This window comes from Numenius arquata, chromosome 11 (genome assembly GCF_964106895.1).
Source record: "Numenius arquata chromosome 11, bNumArq3.hap1.1, whole genome shotgun sequence".
NCBI lineage: Eukaryota > Metazoa > Chordata > Aves > Charadriiformes > Scolopacidae > Numenius > Numenius arquata.
The window spans coordinates 17,218,432-17,241,013 of record NC_133586.1 but is presented as its reverse complement, the minus strand read 5'-3'; the positions used below and the strand labels follow the sequence as shown (position 1 = coordinate 17,241,013).

Here is a 22,582-nt window from a genome sequence, read left to right as displayed (position 1 = left end):
CAAGAATGTAAAACTTGTTTTGTTTTTATATTGTCAGACCAAATTTCCAGCTCTTCACCAAGAGGTCACTGAAGTGACCAGTATGATTGAAGTTTATTGTTTATGTTCTGAATATTTTAAGTATATTGAAGTAAAACTGATGGAGGAGTCTCAATTTAGGAACTGAAGAAACAGCAGATAAGGACTGTAAATATAATTCTCTAATGGAACAGTTACCCAGTGTCCTTCTGCCTAAGATGTGTGAGACTAAGAACTCTTCATCAGCATTTCCAGCTATGGGACATCCCCAAAGACATCCTCTATTCTACATATTCTGCAGCTGATCAGCACTACTGACTCCATGTAAACAACAGTGCTGGGATTCACTGCCTAGCAACTATGACATATCTAAACCAGTAATTGCCATACATCAGTACACAACTACTGCTCTAAGGGAATCTTCTTATCTAGAGTATTTCCCATATCTACATGTAATTACCTCTGCCTTCCATATCACATTTAATACATTTACTGTGTAACTTTGAAATGAGTCCTATGGAGACTTCAGGGTTTGTTATCCTCATTTCAGTCTCTGTATGTCATTTATAAAAATCTGCTAATTCTTGGGAATGGGAAATAGAAATTTCTAATTGCATATAATTAAATATTGGCATATTCTCTACAGTAAAAGGTCTTTGCAATCTACTTGGGTATATAATTCTGTCTTCAATTAACTGTCCTCCTCCTGGATGCGTTGCTTTTTACTTTTCTGAAACACTGGAATCTGTATCTCCTGGAGCAATTTGTGGGTACTAATTGTTTGCGAGAACAGAAGGATCATGGCTGACTCCTAATTTGGCACTGATCTTAAAGGGAAATCGCAACACAGAAGATATTTTGAGAAGGAAAACATAGATTCAAATGTTTCTCCTCCATTTTTCCCAGTTGCTGTTCCTATAACCATCACAAGCCATTAGATCTGTAGTCTCAGGGGGACTGGTCTGTGACGCTACATCTTTCTTGAAGTATTGACCATATTTTAAATAGTCTTAATTATTAAATATTCTTACTCTACCAATAACATGTGAAATGGAAAATGGTACATTTTCTAAAAATATCAGAAGCTTTCCTACACCAAAGGTTTCTATTTTACCTTTTTATTTGCGGTGGGAGTGAGAGAAATATTTATCCAATCATATTTACATTCAGGATGTTCCTATGGATGTACATCATTCACAGTGCATACTTCTAAAAGGACTGTCATCTGTCTTTACAGTAGCCTTACGTAAGCCTTGTGCCAAAAATGGAAATATTTAGGTTTTGATATAATTAGGTTAAATAATAAAAATTTTGTAATAACTTAATTCTCACTTACTGTGAAGCTTAATGCTGAAGGGTTTTTTTATTACTATCTCAATGGGATAAGGGGCTAAACAATGCCAGCAAGATATTATCCTCATACAGAGGTGCTTTGTTTGAGGTGTTTGAGTAGAAATAATGACATGCTGAATTTTCATTATGGCTGATGAAAACAGTAATTAAATGTTACAGCTTGCATGTATCATTACCATATTTCCTTTACAAAATAATAGATGTTTTAGATATCACATAACGTGAAGAACAGTTACAAATAGTGATGGTGATAAAATCAGAATACACTGAATGACCAGTGTAGTGCTTCTAGCATGAGTACTGTATAAACATATTTGGAGTGGAAGCAGGACTGGAATAGGTTTATTTCATGCTTTTTCTTGGCCACAGTGGGCATCATTCCTTATATTTCTTTGTTTAATTCAGGCAGCTACCTTTCAGAGAAAACAGGATGAGTTCTTGCAGTAGCCATTCATCAGACAAGATGCAAACTGAAACTGCCTTAGGCAACAAATGACATATCACTGAAGTGACAGCTTGGTTATTATGAGATGTTTCTTCACATTACAGAACCTTGATATAATCTGATTTGATTCACATGTATCTGATGGAGGGGTGTGTACATAGAAAGAACAATTCTAGGAAGCCCTGTAATGGAGTGCAGCCTTAAACTGTCTAAAGTAGTGAAACATCACACATGCTCTTTCAATCTTTAACTCTGGTATTACTTACTCTTGCAGCTTCAGTACAATTGGTAGATTTTTTTTTTTTTCCTGATCAACTGGGTATACTTAACAGGGTGAGAAAGGTTAAAGTAAGGTGAAAAATTTGGGGTACTTTCTGGAACAGTCAACTCAAAAAAGGAATAATCTAGGAAAATATGTTTTTGCATCGCATACAACAGTACAAAGGTAAAAACTAAAGGAAACTAAAATAGAATGCAATAAAAATTGTTTGTGATCTTTTGCACGTTTTTTTTCCTTAACACTTGAAACTAAATGTTTGTTTGGTGGGATTATTTTTAACCAAAAACCTCCCTTCAAATTTATTGGAAAATTTAATCCATGCTTACTACTGGGCAGCTTGTGTTTATGTTGTTCGGGGCATTTTTACTAAAAGATCGATACATCAGAAGGTAGCAGTTCCCAGCAAAGTACTGTCAGTTTGCTTGTACGAATCAGAGATACTCACTGTATGCAAAAGTTAGCAATAAAGCAGATACTCATGAAACATTTATTGCAGACTGTCTTAAGACTGTATTATGGACCAGCTCTGTGTTGCTCGGCAATAGAACCTGAAGCACACAGAACAGCTTCATGCCAGAAGAAAACGTGAAATTATTTGAAATTTGCAAAAATTCACCATTCTAACTGATTAATTTCTGAGACAAGAACACTAACACAGCACATGAATCACAAAACTGATCACCTAATGATAACCTAATGATGTCCCAGGAGGATCTTCCCTATTGCATAATGCTTTCACTGGACAGGGACTATATTTTTATGCCTCTTCTTTCTACAGGAGAACCTACGTAGGTCTTGAATACTATAAGAACAGACTAAAAGAATCAGCACAATAATTAAAACCCTTTCATCTAAGAGGGGTCATCTCTCTTGCTGCTGCCATCTTAAACTGCCAGCATGGTACAACCCTACTAAGAGAAGATGCATAGCTCAGTGAAAAGGAAAAAGCACAAATCAAACATTAACAAGCAAGAAAAAAAGAAGTAAATCAGATTTCTGGGTGAAGTAGAGCAAAAGGAAACTGCAGATCATGGGACAATAGACTGAAAATAGAGGAAAAAAAAGAAATCTTCAGGTCAGAGTTCAGCTGGTCTAAGTCAGCGTAGCCCCAGGGAAGTTACGCTCACTTAGGCCTGGCAGGAATCTGGCTCAGCAACCTGAAAAAAGAAAGGGAAAAACTTGAGGATAAACAAGAAAAGACTGGGATTGAGCAGAAAGAAAGCTATAATCCCCTGCTTCTGTGGAGAGGGAAGAAAATTATTGTCAATGGAGCTGAAAGGGTGTGAGAACAGAAAACTAAGCAGGAAGACAGAAAGCTGGAAGCACAAAACATAGCAAGGAAAGAGACACTGACATAGTGGCAGCATTGCCAGGTGGAAAGACATATTTTTAGGGAAAAGGTGAAGAATGACGTGGCAGAGAGAAAAATCATGTGGTTTTAAGGTATTTGACTTCCTATCAAGATTGCTGCTTCTTGCACATGCCAGTCAGAAGCAATTTAATAGAGTTCTTGGTTCATTTTCATCTATACATTTTTATTCCTCTTACACTGCTAAATACCATAAAATTAAGTGTAGGTTAAGTTTCCTGGAATATATATGGTTACATTTCTGGATCACTGCTACCATTGTTACACTAGGCGGACACATCTTTCCAAGTGTGATGATCACTTCATCTCCCTGTCATTGCTGCAAGGTGAAAAAGATCTTCAGTCAATAGACATTCTTGTAGCAAATATCATGGAGGGAAGTGTATGAAAAGAAAGAATACCCACAATATGATAAAAATCCTTTAACATTTAAAATACGCGTCACCAGCTGAAGTGATAATTTTTGTAAATTCTCTTTGACATCCAAAACAAAGTTATTAAATAAGCACTGTTTACAAGCCTCTACAAGCATGCATAATACGAACACAGTGCTATATGAAAAAATGCATTTCTGTACCATTTGTAGGCATTATGTAGACATATGTGCCTAACTTATTATATCCATCACTATGTGAAGTAAACACCAGATCTCACATTGAAGAGATTCTCTAAGTTTGTAACCCAGTGACTGGAACACTTGTCTAGAAAGGACAGCCTTATCTCTCTAATTCATGCACTTAATCTCAAATCAATACCCATGGCAGACAGTGTATTTTAATTTATTTATTTATTTTTACATCAACCACATGCCTGCATGGCAGGTTATACAACACCTTTCTGTTGAGTAAATGGTTTGCAGTTAACTTGCTGGGCCAGTATTCTAACTATACAAACTTTTAAAATATGAGAGATTTACAAATGACTGGTATTAGGTTTGTGCACTTGCCCTCTCTTTTAAACAGATTATAATTGCCTAGATTAGCCAGTAATAGAGATGGGTTAGAAACGGTATAAGTGGCCTGCCAAATACAAAGGATTTTAATTTTTTTCTTTTTTGTTTCAACTGACATTGAAACCTTGAGACGCAGAGCACTCACTTGGGACAGGAAAGCTGTGTTTGTCCAACCCAAACAAGCCAGTATCCTGCAATGCAGCTGGCTATGCAGAAGACTAACGATCCTTTTCCCTCCTCTTTTAAACACAAGTGCTACTCTGAAGCTGAACATGTTTTCCTTATGAAAACACTGTTACTGGCACAGGGCTGTGAAAAGTTCCAGTTTTAAAGTCATAGTTCTGATACTCTATAGTTCTCATACCAGAAAAGTAGTGAAAAATAATATCTCAAAGCGAAGTAATTGCTCTGGATAGTGTAGAAACTGAAGATAAACATATAAGGACAGAAAATTTAACATGCATATAAAACAACCTCACTAATAACCTCATTAACAAAGCCAACATACTCCTAAAAGCAAAATCCTGATTATAACTCCCTAATATAATATGCAAACGTTTTAAACACAGCAGCTATTCGTACTGCATACATCCGTATGCTATATTTATATACGTGCATGCAGATAAAAAAATACTCCCATGTACACACACATTCTAACATCACACAAAGACACACAAATAGGCGTAAGTTTATAAGCAAAGAGTAGGTACAAATGGGTATACACAGATAAGGACAACATGTTACATCGGACAATATCCTGTGTTGTCACTGAAATGTACTCACCATTTGCAGAAGATCAGAAGAAACCATCTGCATGCAACACATTGCTGTTGCCAAAGCACAGACAATGGTGGAGATGATATTGAGAGCGCACACACTGAACAACAGGTCCTGTGAAAAGACATGCATCAGAATATCATCTTTTATCTCAGGGACACAAAGGACAGGAAACATTTTTAGCAATTTGATAATAAACACTGTCAACTGCTATCAACGGATATGGTCTCAACTGTGTAGAACTCATTCAGCTCCTAATAATTTTTTTTAAACCAGTCTGCAAAGGGAACAATTACAGAAACAAACATCTTCCCTTCCCCACTTCTCACTTACAGCTATCACAAGAAAGATACTATGAAACAGACTTCTGATTAAAAAAAAATGGATAGAGAAATTTCATTGCTTTCAGAGTTGAAATTTATAACTTAAGGTTGTGTGTTAAGAAATTCAATGGAAACTCTAGTATGAAATATAGAATTTTATCTTGTGCCAAATACTCTATGCATCTGAAACAATTTTAGAGAGGAGCGAGAAGCAGCGACTACATACAGGCATTTCACCTTGTGCTGATGAAGTGCATATAGCCACGCTGTTTATAAAAAAAACCAAAATGTTTAAAACAGCACAAAGTATTTCTTTTTACTAAGTAGAATAAAAAAAAATAATTAAAACTGAAGCATTTTTATAGAAAAAGTTATACTTAAAAAAAAAGCATCCATGTCTTCCAATCACTGGATTTTTATTTACTTTCCTAACAGCCAGCAAAAAGGAATCTGCTTTAGCACGCTGGCGAAATTTCAAAACTACTACCACCCTTCTACAGCAATTGCACAGCTGTTACACTTGTGACAATTATGTGGCTCAGTTGGTATTCTGAACAGCCTTTATAAGTATTTGAGAAAAAGTAACACAGAGAACAGATGAAAAACAAACTCAAAATTGTTAATATACCATGAGCAAAAACACTCACTTGTAAAGAATACTCTGAAGGATCTAAGTTTAAAAGAGTATTTCAGTCAATGCCAGTGCATAAAATAACTTCCATGCCAAAAAATCAATGCATTGCTTGCTTTCTTTTTTTCAAAAATACTGAAAAAATGATAGAAGGGTGTGGATTTACTCTTGCCACTGTAATTCAAGCGACCTTCATGTGAAGAGGGAAATGTCAGCCATGGGAACCAGGCAGACATTAAATGGGTCAACAGGTTGTAGTCATTTAGCAGCCTACGCTGAGCCAGATTTGCTCTTGCTGATCCAGTGAGTAGCTTCTGTCTGCTTGGCCAGCCCCTCAGCCACAGGAATAAAGAATCAACAGCATCAACAAGAAAATACTGGAAGGGCCAATCTCTAACACATACAGAAGGTGATATAGAGGACCCATTCAAATACAAAGTCTTATAGACCCACTTAGAGTATCCAAATGGAGGTGAACAGGCAGGTAAACCCCTAGAGATGCAATTAATTAACAGTGGCACAAAAAGAGACTGAGATCCTGCCTGTTCTGCTTTCCATATGTAAACCCAGGTAAAGAACAGCAAGGCAGAGGCAAGATCTGGGGTAGAAATAGGACAATTTCCAAGCAGTAAGAAACTTCGTTCACTGCTTACTACAGCCATTTAGAACCAAAAGATTTAACTAATCCAAATGTATAACTTAATACCATTTATGCTAAATAATAAAATCTAGATCAAAGTTGTAAATTAGGATCCCAAGTGTCTTCAAGACCCTCATACAACTTACATGCCTCAGGACAGACTCAACTATGCTTGTATCACTCACGACAGATGTTTCTTTGATCTGTTCCTACAGATCCCACTATTCCGACATTTATCTTTACAATCAGTGTCTTCCTGATGTCCATCCCACAGCTGAAAACCACTGCTCCTTTCTTCCATAGCTTTTGAGAACAGGCTAATACACAATAGACTTTTACGCCTTTAAACTCTATTACCATGCTTGAAGTCTTTTCCTCCTTTACTGCATGCCATATTAACCCCATTTCCTCCAGTCTTTGACTGAGACCGATTTCCTAGTCCTCTGATCATTTGGTTCGCATTCAAGTTGGTCCACAATTTTTCCCAAATGCAGAATCCCAAACTGGGCACAACCGAGGCCTCCGAAGTGCTGACTACAGCATAAGGCTTATTTCTTGTACTTTACTCATCCTTACACGTCCTGCAGTGATGACCGAGGTTTCTGCAACAGTACATCATTGATTTATCTTTTGTCCAATATAACCCCAGATCCTTTCCTGCAGTACTACTACACTCTTTATCCTGCTACCAGGTAAGGACAGAAGCAACATCATAAAGACAAAACAACCTTTATTGGAGAAAAGCCAAAAACCAAGCCTCTTTCTCAGTTAAGACTTATCTCACTTACATTTATAAAAAATAAGGAATAAACAAAACTGATTTCATACCACGTGGATATATAGAGAAAAAGTATGATTTTTTTCTCTCCAACTCCTTCCTCCCACACTCCAAAGCAGAGTAAAACAAAGTAATGCTTTTCATCTTTAGTTATTTTTTTTCTTCTCTACCAGTAATTCTAGAAAACCTCTCCAAAGAGTGTCAAGCCAATTGCTTTAATTTTTACTCACTGGTAACTATTGTGAAACAACAAAGACTCTGCAAGTACCCTGAGCTGCAGTAGTGTCCCAGACTGAACACTCGCAACTTCTTTGTTGTGGTTTGAGCTTTTTCCTTGTGGCGCAGGGAAGCTGAACTCTGCTGTTCAGCATTACCTTGGTTATGAAGGGCCGGGATTGCTGTCCACAGTAACAATGGCCCTCTTTCTACAGGCTCCTCTCCCAGGCTAAGCATACAACAGTTATTGTGCCCACTGCAATCTTCTGAAGGTGAAGATACAAATGCAGTGACGCAGAATTTTTATCTATTTCATAAATATCAGTAAAGAGTAGACAACTATCAACCAAAACCATAACAAGACAGCAAAGGTAAACAAATTTGGAAGATATGTTAAGTTTAAATTTTAACAGTGAATATAACAACTGAGCAATGATTGCAGTATCCTCACATCACTAGGTATTTCTTAAAGCAAGACTACTTCTTTGGGTATTTTTTCTGAGAGGATGTTTCAACTCAAACAAATAATCAACCCAACAGCCAATAACCAAGCCTTCTCCTCTTTAACCACCCCCTTCACCCTCAAACAAACATCAGACTCAGGCAATTTACCATTTTCAAGGAATTTTTTCCTTGTGCCCTGTAGAACAAGTAATTAGGTAATTCACTGGACACTCATTTATTCAACTAAATATAGCAAGTGAGCAGGAACAGGCTCTCAAGGTCTAAAATGCTCCATGGCCAACACGCTAGCAGAAAGACAGTGTAGATGCTTATGCAGATTCCAGCTGGAACATGGTGACAATTAAGATGTCCTTTAGGAGGTGTTTGTGAAAATGCAGACATTTATAGGAGTCTAAAGGAGTAGGAAACCTGTATTAAATACAAAAGCAAGGAGCTTTAGTGACAGATTTTTGGTTAGTATTTTCAAGAACTACACTAATCAGAAAACACAACACAAATCTGTAATGGTATTAAATATAACTCTGCTTTCCATAAGCAGCTGAACCAATTTCCTCTTACACAGTATTTTTCCAGGTATTTTTGACTTATCTGATTCTTCAGCATGTTTATGTGATAATGCACTGACAGGTATAAGTTACTAAGTAGACTTATTCTTCTGCAGGTTATGCATTCAATTTTCTGGCCACACCTTAACTCACTAATCACAGAGGACACACATGCCTTTAAGAGTGGAAGCAAGCCAAGGTCAATTCAGATATACACCCACAGGAGTCAGACAGCATTGTCAGCAATTTCTCTGTGGCCAACTGTTTTTCCCAAGTAGGTCCCTTGGTAAATCTCAAAAGCTGAATTTGAATTTAATACTGATTTATGAAAAAAGCAAGATTTCATTGTTGTGGTGTTCCATTTTTATTACAGCTTAATAATCACCAAATTAATTGTGTCATAACCTACATAACTATATTAACCTTCCCTTTGTATCTATTGGGAGTTTATCCCATCTTCAATAGGGATTACCTTTTCACAGAAACCCTACTTCCTACGCTTTCTCTTCCACAATAGTCACAGAAACCTTTATGATCCTGTAAATTCCTGAAATAAGCATACTCTTACGTCTCTGAGAGTTCAAAACTGATTGAAGAGGAAACAATGCTTGTTGCACAAAATTTGTGGTTTGTAAAACATTTCAGCTGGAGATCTTCAGAATGACAGCAGAGTATAAGATCAAAATAAATGTAATTCTTTAGCCATACAAAGACTCTGGAGCATCAACCTCTTAAACTACCAAAACGTTGAAAGCTATATTAGATGAATTGCACAAAAATGTGGCTGTGTGCGGAATAGAAGATGGCGACATTGGGATTTAGCCCTTCCTGGAATTGCTACCCCATGTCAATATTTCTCAGAAACAATATTATAAACAACATTGTTTTCAGATATATTGAGCCCCAAGAATGCACACTGGCGGCAAACTCGAGTAGCTACTAAATTCAATAAAGTAACTTATCAAACTGGTTCTGCCTAGCCAAAATTGTAAGTGGTGTCAGGTATGGCCCTCTTCTCACATAAATCAACAAACTGAGAAGCAGACTGACAAGAAACGGAGGTGTCCGCTTTAAATGGTGGGTGTGTTGACTGGCTTTTCATTTTCTATTAGTAGGATTCTTATGAAACATACCGTAAGCAAAGAGAAGAGGCTTATCCTTTAGCCGTGGAGAAGTCATTGAGATATTTGGAGAAATGAAGATTATAAATCAAAGAAGAAATACAACAATCAACAACTAATTTGGCCAAAACAGCACAAAGTGCTATTTCAAACAGAAGGCTGAAATTGTTTGCACCATTTCTGATATTCTACATGGTTTAACTACAGAATTCCATGAAAAGTTAACAATAGAACTCTGGACATCAATAGAAACGTTCCCACATCCTTACTCTTTTCCACATCCCTCTCCACCACCAGTTTGCAAGTGACTGCTGATATAAGTAAACGGCAGGGACTTTTTGTGGCTGGTGAGTGACTGAAGGGAAGAGACATCGGTGAAAGTGTCTCTAAAATGTTATCAAAGTGAAGATTACCAGCAGGTAATATTTAAGATAAATTACAAAAAATGAAATAAAAGCAAATCACATTGAGCACTGCAACACGTCATCCATATCTTTTTTGTGCAGAATCTTAGGAAGATACAATCTACATTTTCAAGCGCACCACTTTTCTGAAAAGTGACTACATAAAAATGCACATTCTCTAAATCAGAGACTATGCCCAAATGCATAAAGACATATAAAAATAGGAGCTGTATTAGAAAACCTGAGCATTTTTTAAAATGTGAATGTTTAATTGAAATATATTTTTATATTTTGTAATCCAAAAATCCAATTTTTGGATATAATTTAGTGAGAACATTGTACGGAAAAAAATTTACAGTAATATACTCAAAAAGCAATTTTCCATAAAAACTCATTTTCTTTGTTTCCCATCAAACTGTTGGGTGATAAGGCAGTCAGATGGTATTAAACTGGAATAAGGAAAAAATTGGTGATTGATTTATCACTTTGATAACTCAACTGTAGAAACAATCATTTAACAAAGCAATTTAGAGCAGATGTTCGCACATGCAATTACCTGACAGAAGCAAAGAAAATCTCTGGAATGATAGAATCTAAGACAAAAAATTACAATGGCGTGAGCCCCCCATTAGTGATGAGAGAGGTGGCAGAACTGAACCCTTTATAACCAAAGAACACACTGCAAGTGTATTCACCCTTCTGCAATTCTGGCTTCAAAACATAATTTGTACCCTCTATCACAGAAAATATAAAGCAAAACTGGAATACTAACAATTTGCTCTAATGGTGAGCCATATCCAAAAAGTTCCCTCATCTTAGAAAACAAAGTTATAACTGAATTTATTTCTACTATCAGTTGCCTTCCAGAACCAGCTGTAGAAAAGTCGTATTAGTCAACCAGAGCTGCAGTCCAGCTGTTAAACATGTACTAATACATGCATTCAACATCAACAGCAAAAACTCAATGTAATTTTAGGTCTGGAAGGGAAGTACTACATGACTGCAGCAACTTGCATACAAAACCAGGCAATAAGGTGAATTCCTTAAGAAGTTTGCTTCCATATATACATCTTCAAACTCATAGCTATGAAAAAGCAGTAAGACACATTAACCTTCGGAATGAGAGTGTTTCATATTGTTCATACACACTTTATTCATCAAAGGCATAAAGCACCAAGTCAAAAACCAGAAAGGTTCTCTGAAACTTCCTTTCACTACATAACCACCTACCACAAACTACTGTTTTGTAAGGCCTTGAAACGAAGCCAAATTTTGACGATCACACCAAAGGACTTTAGCATAAGCCCAATAATATTATATGCTTCAGGATAATTGTTATTTGGGAAAAAACATGGATGGCCTTGGTTAATCCATCTCCTTTTACCAAACTATTGCAGAAGCTCCCTAATTCCTTTTACATACCCACTAAATACAGATTAAAAATCAAGTAGGCCAAAATAAAACAAGTAGCTCTGGACATCTTCACAACTCGACTCAAATACAGACTTTGTTAAATATTTAATCACTCCCTTATCTCGTTGAACGTCAAACCAGGGAATTTAACATTCAATACAGACACATATCACACAAATGAAGCACTATTACAAAAAATATTCGTTCTTTATGTCAAATATTATATAGAAAATCATCCAGCTGTGCTGCTTACACACAACTGAGAAACTGTATTTAAATCTATTTTACTCTAGAAGGAAACAGATCAATGCTTATTGTCTCCACATTTATTTATAATATTTAAAATATTTATTGTTTTTTGCGAAATGTGTTGCTTACATCCTTATTACCAAAAAATACATTACACAGCACAAACCTAGTACTTCAGAGTTCTAACCTGTGCAACAATATTGAGCTGGCAACTCTCTTTACAACACACTCACATTTTGCCTGCTCAATAGATTGTTTTCCTGTGGAAATAAAAGGTTCATAGTCTTTGATGCTCTTATATCTTTTGCACTTTTGAGAGCTCATTCAATATACAATAAAAGGAGTAAAATAAGCTTGCTGATGTGTAAAAAGAACACTCTCATCAGTAGCCCAGAACACACATCTACACCGATCAAGGGCTAAAACCAGCTTCACTTGTGCAATTCTGTGACCATTTCTTTTCTCCTTGATTGACTTCAATTACAGCGCTTCATTTCTTATACTACTATAACCTGAAAAGAGATAATGAGCAGTAAAGCTTTTTCACCCATGAAATTAGTGTCTGTGTACCTCTTTTATTTGTGAATTCAAGGACAACAATCCTTTTAACTCAAATTATAACTTCAGTTGTTCTAACTGGACATGTCTGAAAAACACCAGAAAAAATAGCTCCTCTAATATTAGGAAGACCATCTTTACTTACAAAGAATCAATTCTAAACCACACAGGTCTCAAATGCACATTGGACTGTATATGGAGAAATGGCCAATGCTTCATAAAATAGATTTAAGGTATGAAAATATAATATATTACACTATTTTATATGGGTCTAAAATATTTACTGTACTTTTAAGGAAGCAGTTCACAGCTGCTACTGAAGAAAAATAAACTCAAAAAGGTCATCTCAGATAGTTGGTGAGAGGTAAGCAAAATCACATCTCAGGTGTCTATACATTAAATTTACTACTGGAGACCTGTTAGAGTCCTGAAAGACTAAGGTTCCACAAAATAACTAGACAAGTATGTAGTAATCAGATTGCAGTCACTCAGAGAGGCAGCTTTTCAGCCACAAGAGAAGTTCACAACTGCATTCACATATTGCCTAAGCTAGGAACAAAAACATTCACAAGGAAGGAAAATTATAAGCAGACTACATCTGTTATACAACTGCTACTCAGAACTTTGGAATACTTTTTGCTCATCTACTCAGGCTACAAATCCCACACTGAACTGCTCTATTTCTGATGATATCTAGGATGGTAAGTACACTCTGAACATAGAAAATATTTTCAGTTACCTGTCAAGGAACATGAAATGACTTCAGCATTTAAAAAACTGATAGGAAGTTACTTATTCTACACTGAGCTTTATCCAATTTTAAGCAGATTATGAAGTCTTTTAGGTAAGTCATTCAGGAAAATTAAAATATTTTGCATTTGGTCATACAGCAAATCTGAGGAAGTCTGTTCTCATAACTCTAACACACACATTAGGAGTCATCCTCCTCTGTTTCGCAAGTCAAAGCATGTTCTTCTGAATGGAAAAATTTTAAACATATGGGTAGGCTTGGTCACCAGGAAACTCAGTAACAATAAACTTGGATTCAAAGAAGGAGAAAGGAAAGATTCACACAGAAGACCGCAAGAACCCCAACTTACATAAATCCCTAATAACGATGCCTAGCTTACAAACTAATTAATGGAATCAGTAACCAGAAAAAGACATTTAGTGTTTATACTGTACTTACATTTTAGAAGCTCCAAACCAAATATTTATGCTGAGGGGGGAATCAGCTTTTCCCCTAGCCTGTATAGTCACAAAACCATTCTACAGAAGCACTTTAAGTAAAGTAGAAAGCAATTATTTAAATAGCAAATTCATAAATTAGCATACATAACTGCAAGTATTCTGGGCTGTATAAGCTGTTAAAGTAATTAAAAACACCCTACTGGATCATTACTAAACCAAAACAGCATAACACTCTCCTCTTACATGCAAATATCACATGGTAATAATACAATACAAAATAATTCAATCTTCTAAATACCTAACTTCATCCTCTCAAAACAAATCTCAAGAAGATAACTTTTGTTGCATGAATGTCTCTAATAAGTTCAGGATATTCTGCATTTAGAAAGAAGGAATAGTTTCCAGAGATGAAAGCTGTCAGGAAAATTCAGTCCTCATACTTTAATTAATCTTACAAGAAAAACTCAAAATTCCTTAAAAGTTCCTCAACGTTCCTTAAAATTTCATCTACAAACCTCTGCACTCAGTGCAGACTACTATGTTAGCATTTTATGCTCACTTGGAGGTAACACTGTTAAAAAAGCCATCTCGTTCATCTTGATCTCATCTTGGAAAAGACCTGGTTTGTTGCCCAAAGTATAATTAACAATGTAATCCAGAGATGACATGGTTTTATAACTAGGTCTCTGCGTGTTCATTTATATACATATGTGTGTGTATGTATAAAAAAGATTTACCCTCCTGCATTTTTTCTGGCTTTACCTGAAAGCTAACTTGCACAGCAATATCAGATAACAGAGACAGTCAATTAAGTAATGCCCAGCTGATAACACCATTAACTGGGTGGTTTATGCAATACATTGCTTTTACATCTTCATCAGTTTCTGAGCCTCTAAGAACCTTTCCAGTAGAGCTACGGTTCTTTAATTAATTCAAGCCTACTCCTAACAAGTTTGTACTCCTGTCCTGTTTCATGGTTCCCTTAGTAGTCTACAAACCTTGGCATCTTTGGCCATAAATTTCTACTTTATGCATTAGAACCACTCCTCTCTTTTTTGGACAGTGGGTAAGAGCAAAATGGTCTCAACTGAAGTCCTTCTCAGAAAGTGAAAAAATGCTCACTTGCTTCCAAGCACAAGACAAGGTAAAGTAACAAATTGTTACTTGCACAAAACCTATTGGTTCTGGCAAAAAATTTCTCTCAAGTGACTGTTTTTCAGATATTTAAACAATGAGCCTTTTATGTTTACCCAAGAGACTTCATATGGACCTTTTAAGATTTTAAAATGTCAAGTTCAGTAAGATTCAATTAACTGTAAGGTAAGGCAGACTATATATCAATAAAATAAAACAGTTTGCCATAGCTTCATGCTTCAGCTCATATTTTTCTTTAAGGAATTTTACTGCAAGTAAAAAAGTTATCTTTTTACTGTGATAATGTTATCTTTTCCTCTTCAATTAAGTTCATAAGACAAAAGTCAGTCTGTATAAAATTTAAGTAACAGAGGACAAATGATTTCTTATATTTCATCCCATAAAAAGTATTTTCTCAAAAATCATTACATATTAAAAGGAATATTCCGAGGTAAATTTCCTTGTATAACAATAACAATATCCTCTCCTGCATTTTTAAAACCATCATATATCTTTGATTATAAACATAAAATCTCCTTAGACCAGAGTTCACCTGAACCCATTATCATACACATTCATGAAAGTGGACCTAACAATCAATTGCCAAGAGTGAATAGTGAGGTATGCATTAGCCTTGCAAAAATGTTTCTTTGAAGGATTCATCTTGATTTATATGATTTACTGATATTGTCTGTATAGGATATAAAGTTTAGCAGATGTGACTAACCCCAAGCCTAGTTTCACACCAGCTGAATTCAATCTAAGAGAGAACTCGGCTGGTGAAAGAGATGACAAAAACAAATTTAAAAAAAAATCAGAAATTTTTCAAATTCAACTATTTCAACTATAAAAACCCCCACTCGATATCATGCAAGGTATGATCCTGGCACAATTCAGCATTGCTACACAGGACTGGTAGCCACTGCTATTTTTCCTTGTCCTGTTTGACTGACTGGGAACAAGATCAGACAGGTGATATGTGTGCAAATTGTTCTGTTCACAATGCAGCTCCCATAGCTGCTACCACCAAAAAAGCACAGATGATGTAGTGGGAACAGGAGATTTTACCCCACCCTCAATATAAAGACTACATAATGTTGTACATAAAGGTATATGTTTGGCGTTTTGTACCAAAACTCTGGTACTCTACGCTTTCTCTACCCCTCTGGCTCCACAAACAATGAACGCAATTGAGCTTTCGGTACTAAAACATCTGTTCTCTTAAAATCACATTGTAGTTGTTAGTTGCAATTAAAGAAACTGAGCCTTATCACTGTCAGTTGTTTGCTTAATGAGCTGTAATATTTTTTTCTTATGGGCTTAGAGGGATGCTGTTCTTAAATTTACAGCCAGGAATCCAGAGCTCTCAAAGCCAAACCAAAAGCTAATGTAGAATTAAAACTGAAAAAAAATTTAAGAAACTTTCTGGAAGTGTTATTTTCCTAACTACCTTCTCTTAAATGAAAAATTCTGAACACACTTAATTAAAGCTGCACTCAGACTATGCTCATAGGAACTCTTGTGTTTAAATCAGTCCCCTGCTAGTGCAAGCAGCTATGCCATCAATTCCTTTTAGAAATGACTGAGCTATGTTTTAAAATAAATTCTATTTTGTGCTTCTATTCTTCTTGCTGTATTGGTTAAAAACCTTACCCTGATTTCCAGCATATGTCACTTTTACTCATTTCATATGCTGAGAATGTCCTCAAAGATAAACAGTTCTTTTCTCTTTCATTAAAGTTTACTCTACTGACATATTTAAAGCAAGCAACCATATGCTTCCTCAATCTTTATTTTTATAGGATCAGCAAGTCAGCTTTTTCTGTACGACAGGTTCACATTTTTGCATCTGTCATACTTTGAAGAATGTCTTTCTGAGAAGTTTTCCTGCACTGCCACCTTCTAACACATTTCACTGAAACTGCACCACTGAATACAGTCCTGAATTTAGCATTCCACATAGCAGTTTATTAATTTTTGACCAGCAATGTCAAGTTAGGCTTCTTTTCCACTGACTAAATTCCTGCTACCCAGGAATTTATGCGAAAAAAAAAAATTAGGCAAAAAAATTTTTTTTTTTTGCATATAAGAGTGTACAAACACAGTAGGTTTTTGCTCCCATAGTCTCCTTTATCATCTTCATTAAAGCCTAAGGCAGATCTCTTACTTAATTTTGGAGCCATATAAAATTTTTTTAATTTCTACCTGATCGTTATTACTTAGTAGTCAGTTTTCTTTTTTTTTTTTCTTTTTCTGAACATTGCTGAAAAAGATTTAGATATTTATTATATACCTTTATTATACACCTTTCCTGAACTTAGCTTCAAATACCAATACAACTTAGCATTTTCAGACGTCACACTATAGTCTAAATCCCTAAGATCCTTATCACATTGAATTTCACTACTTTACTCAATTATATTATATTAATTTTATTAAAATACTCTGAAATTGAGAGCCACAGATGCAGAGTTAATTCTGTTGATCATTAAATTAAATTAAACCTAAAATGAATCAGTATTTTTCTCTCAGGCTAGGGTTCTTTTTTCTCTGACCAATTCTCTCATGGACTCCTTACTGTTTTCCAAACCAACCTACCACCATGTCTTGCTAGTTTGGTGACAATGAAGTGAAGCAATGATGTGGGCAATTACACTGGGATGTAACTCAATCATACAATATTCTTAATATTTGTTCTCAATTTTTTATCTGGGTAGTTGTAACAGTTTACACTTTTTATAATATCGCAGAGCATGTTGCCAGCATTATCCCGAAAGAACACTTACTATTCTCTCCCAAATTAACTTCCATCTGAAATACTGCTTTTCTGTTAGCAGTACCTCATGAAATACTTGATCACTCTGCTAATGCTTTGTGTTTCTTTGCAGTCTACTACAACATTACTAAACAACATCAACCACCACCTTTGATTCTAGCTTTCCTGAACACCAACATGAAAGATACTTGTTCTTACACCTTCCAGCATCAGTCATAACCAATTGTAGCTTCTGTTTCTTAAATAACCTCTAACGAAATAGTTACCTATACAAATACAAATATTCAGTGTGTAACATAAAACCATTTTCATGCATAGAAGCACTAAATTCTGTCGGATGAAGATAATTTTTTTTTGCATATAAGAGCATACAAACACAGAGAATACCAGCTACTCCTCCTTTTATCACACACTTCTGTCTTGCTAAGTATTCACTACTTAAAACTGAAATAAACTTAATTGTTCTCATAACGCACCTTTAGGGTCAGCCTCACAACATTACACTCCTGCAGGGGGTTCAGTTTTAGCGTTTCTCCCAAGTTACTGCAGCCCGATGTTTGATGCTGCATTTCACAGCAAACACAGACACCATCACTGTCGAATTTAATCTGTGAAGGGGGAAAAAAAAAGAAAGGTCAGAGAAAGTATAAATCAACATAAATACACTTCCCAAAAAATATATTTACACTTACTATGACAGTAACAACTACTAAATGCAAAGTGAAAATCTCTATGCAGAATCCCCTGAAGCAGAATTCCTTCCATTGGCTAATATAAGCTATAAAACCAAGTAAAATATAGAAAGCAGATACAATACCAAAGAAGAGTGTTACTTTTTATGCCTCTTTTTGAAAAAAATTTGCTGTACAGGGGCAGAGGAAACCAGAGTAACTCAACCAAAACCACATTAAATCATACCCAATACGGAAAGACAAAAAATAATAGAAAAAAGTCAGAAAATATGCAAAACAGTCATGATCACAAATGTAACTTATCCTTACACACATATGGAAAAATAATTACAGAAGAAACTATGACATATACTTGAGAAGTGGAGGAAGTAAAGGTACACGTCATCTCATATTTTTACTTTGGAAAAGGTTTGCTCTCTATTTTCCTATGTTCAGTTCAGCCAAACCCAAAAAAACCCCCATCCAAACCCCAAAACCATAGCAATATTTATTCTTCTGCTTCCTTCCAACAAAGACTTTTTTAAGACAAAATTTAACTTCCTACATGTTTTTACCTAGCCTGTTAATATTAACTGTCATTGCTTTAGATTTTCTCAACTGGGTATTTCGATGCTCTCTTCATTCCCATTTTTGCAAGTTATATAAAGGGCCAACAATGGGATACAACACCTTACTTTTCCAGGTCACTGCAATTCAATCCAGGTTAGCATTGAGAAAAGTAATTACTGTCACATGGGAGTTCCTTGAACTATGAGTTTAAAAATACCAGTTCCCAGGTTTTTATACTCCAATAATCAGTAGTAAGGATGATACTCATGAGAAACTTCCACGGCTCCTCACGTAAAGAATAAAAGATCCAATGTACCGTTCAGGCATACTCAATCAGTCCTGCGTTCCTCCCAGTAAAGATGGAAACACCGTCACTGCATGGTGAGAGATCTGAATCACCATGTTACTTATGCTTTTACAAAATAAAATAATTAACTTTTCCAGATATAAATCTGCAAAAAAAATTCCTAATGCAAATACACATTTACTATTTAATTCAAATTGTCCCTAGGATATTGACAATTTCTTGAGCACAGATAGCAGCAGTCCTTGTAGAATGACCTCACACAGCCTTATACATAGAATCATTTCAACAGAATATTTTTTTACTGCTTCAGACCTCAAAGAATGTTTAAATTGTTGTATAATCTTAATAGATACATATTTAAGTATATGCATTTTTTAGTGTCACCCCTATTAGGCTTATCTAGTACTCTCTGCTTACATGCTGGTCACCAGAACAGCAGTTGCAAAAGAAGAAATAAGAGTCCATTAAAGAAACATAATAAAATTTACCAGATGAGATGGAGATGAATGAATACTTGTCATACACAGTGATGACTGTGCTAAGGGCAGGATGCTACCTCAGTGGGCTTCAGTTCCTGAGACTCATCTGGCCCTCTAACCAGTATAATTTGTAAAAAGGCTTTAAAAAAATCTGGGTATGTAAATTATACTATTTCCCATATACTCAAAGGCAGCACTGGAAATAATTGTCTACGGCAACTCACAAAGAATGGTCATATCCTAAGCCATAGACAGTGTAAAAAAAAAAAAAAAAGAAAAAAATATATATAGTTTGAGCACCTTTATAATAGTTGTGTTATTTATTTCTAATTAGCATACAATTTAATTCACAAGGCTGTTTTTAACAATTTCATACAGCATTTTTTTTCAATTTTTGTCATCTTTCAATACTTTTAAAATGTGAAAGATCTGAGGAAAACCCAATGATCATAGTTTATGATCAGATCAATGGAGAATACAAAGCACTGAATGCCCCAGGGAGGTCGTGCTCCCGAACCTCTCTGGGAACGTCACAAGTGGTGTCAACTGTTAGATAAATGCCACAGAAGAAGTTCAAAACGTACATTTTGAATTTAGAGCTGTGTCAAATTCAGCGGCCAGAATGCTACAGCACACCTGCTATACCAGCACCAGGCACACAGCAAATCAATAGTCTTCAGCTGCTAAAAAGTTTTTATAATGAGGAAAAGGGACTTCAGACAAAGCTATCTACTATAAGATCATTTATTCTCTGATTCATGCTGCCTTGTTTAATGAAAGATTATCACTGACTCACGATGGGATGTATTTGACATTTCTAATATAAATACAGATCCCAAGTCTACTTTTATCTCATGTAATGAACAGGTGTCACAGAAATAAGGATGAAATGAGAAATACTTTCTTGGTCAAGATTCCCCGTCTATGAGAGATTCTCAATTCATTCTGAAAGATGTTCCTTTATTTTGTACAGCACAGTAACTCTCCCTTTAATTCAATTATTAAAAAGAGTTAAAAGAGAATTGCTTACATGATAGTTCCTGCAAAATATAAGGACATCTTAGAATCATAGCACATTCAAAAACATCTAAGATTTGCAACCAGACTGCAACCCAAAACTCCTTTTTAATCTTGGGCATACATTTGCTGAGAGCTTTTAAGAGTTTGCCCCACTGTGTACCTTTTCCTTCAAATGTTTGTGAAGTGACATCTTTGCTCACTTGTCCTTCTGTAACGGAGCGGTACAAAAGGCTGAGCACATCATTGCACCTGTGCTTTCAACAGTGCAGCAGCTGGAAGAAGTTTGGAGCCCTTGTGCTCATCACTGCCCTATTGCTATCTCACACTCATGCAGACAGGATCAAGGATTCACACAGCTATCCTCTCACCTAAACATTGTCAAAAATAACTTTTCTTTCCTTGTGTTCAGATCAGAACTCAAATGCCACTCACTGTCTGGCTTCATAAATAGAGAGAGCAGTACAAACAGTAGAGCTACTGGGAGGAACTGGAACTGCTCCCTCCAGCTGCAGGGCTGGTGGTGCCAGCCTCAGACACACTTACACCAGCAGTGCCTCCAAAACCGTGCTCCTTCTCCTATCTCTGCTGTGGTTAAATCTCTTCTTGGTTGGCAGAGCCCAAGAAGAAAGCATCATTCATTTCATCCCCTGCACATACTCTCCACTATGCTGTATATATTTGCGTTCCACTTTGTGGTTCTTACTCATGCTAGTAAGCGTAGTCAGTAATCACAGTATACTTTGTGTAACTTTCATTTTTACGGCAGCGGCACAGTCACCCTCATCCAAAACATATTTAAGATTTCAAACATGAGCCTGACCTGCCCGTATGTATAAATTGTCTTTTAAGTTTATTTTGTCTTGCCAAAAAGTGGTACTGTTACTTCAAAAGTGATAAAAACATGAAGTAACGGTGTAACTTTGTGTTCTACTCTTTCCTTATTACAAAGGTAAAACACCTAGTGAAAGTAGTTATATATTTTACTTTTTCTTCTAAATCAACCTTCAGGGGTTTTTATAGGGAAAATAAATACAGCAGGACAAAGCTTCAGAACAAAATATAAAAGTTCAGAAGTTGAAAACAAGGCAGTGAAGTGCAAGAAAGCCTCACTGGTATGTTTATGGGAAGGAATTTTAGTCAATTATAGCAGCTTATGCAAAGAGAAAGAGCAGGAGGATCCAGTAAGGAATAAAGTTGAGTTGTAGGGAAATATCAAGAGAAAAAACTGACAAGTGAATAAGAACAAAAAAAAAAGTATTATGTATTTTCCTGGAATTTTAAAAATTGTTTTTCAATATGCACAGAATTGAACGCAGCTACAGCCCAAAATGGAATAAAAAGAAACCTCAGTTCTGGAACTGGGCTATGCCATTCATCTCTACGTGAACATGCACTTGCTTTGCTTTTCCTTATTTTGTTTATTCCAACTAAAAATAATGCAGGGAAAAAGGAGTCTTTCTTTATACATTACTATAACCACAAGCCAATTTCAGCTGTACAACTGAAAAATAAATTATAAGCAATCTTTCTATACACAGACAGATCCTATCACTACTTTTCTGAATAATAAGCAGCTGTAAATTTGATTAAAACTAGAGCATTTATTTTTAAATGAATAAGTGACTCACAATAAGACAGGTATACCCAGTAAAGACAAATAAAGACTAAGGAATAAAACACCACTAACAAAATTCTATCTTGTGAAGTAATAGAATATAAATTAAAATATACAAATTTCTGTACCCACATATGTTAAGCACAATTTTCAGAGATTAATTTTTTGAGAAAGAAATGCATATGACAGAAAAGTTAGTTTCTCATACACACATTAATGAACAGCCTGAGTGTGTAACTGCTCTATACGCATCCTACTCTCACTGATTTAAAACAGTATCTC

The 22,582-nt window shown here is 35.6% G+C and overlaps 1 protein-coding gene across 1 annotated transcript in view; it reads right to left on the bottom strand.

Annotated features, from left to right (window-relative positions):
• Positions 1–22,582, bottom strand: part of ENTREP2 (endosomal transmembrane epsin interactor 2) — a 146,171-nt gene that overhangs the window by 24,640 nt on the left and 98,949 nt on the right. The window contains exons 4-5 of the mRNA XM_074155411.1: positions 18,115–18,246; positions 5,201–5,308 (exon numbers count right to left, since the gene is read on the bottom strand). Of these exons, the coding sequence (XP_074011512.1) occupies positions 5,201–5,308; positions 18,115–18,246 (240 nt within the window). The remainder of the gene's footprint in view (positions 1–5,200; positions 5,309–18,114; positions 18,247–22,582) is intronic.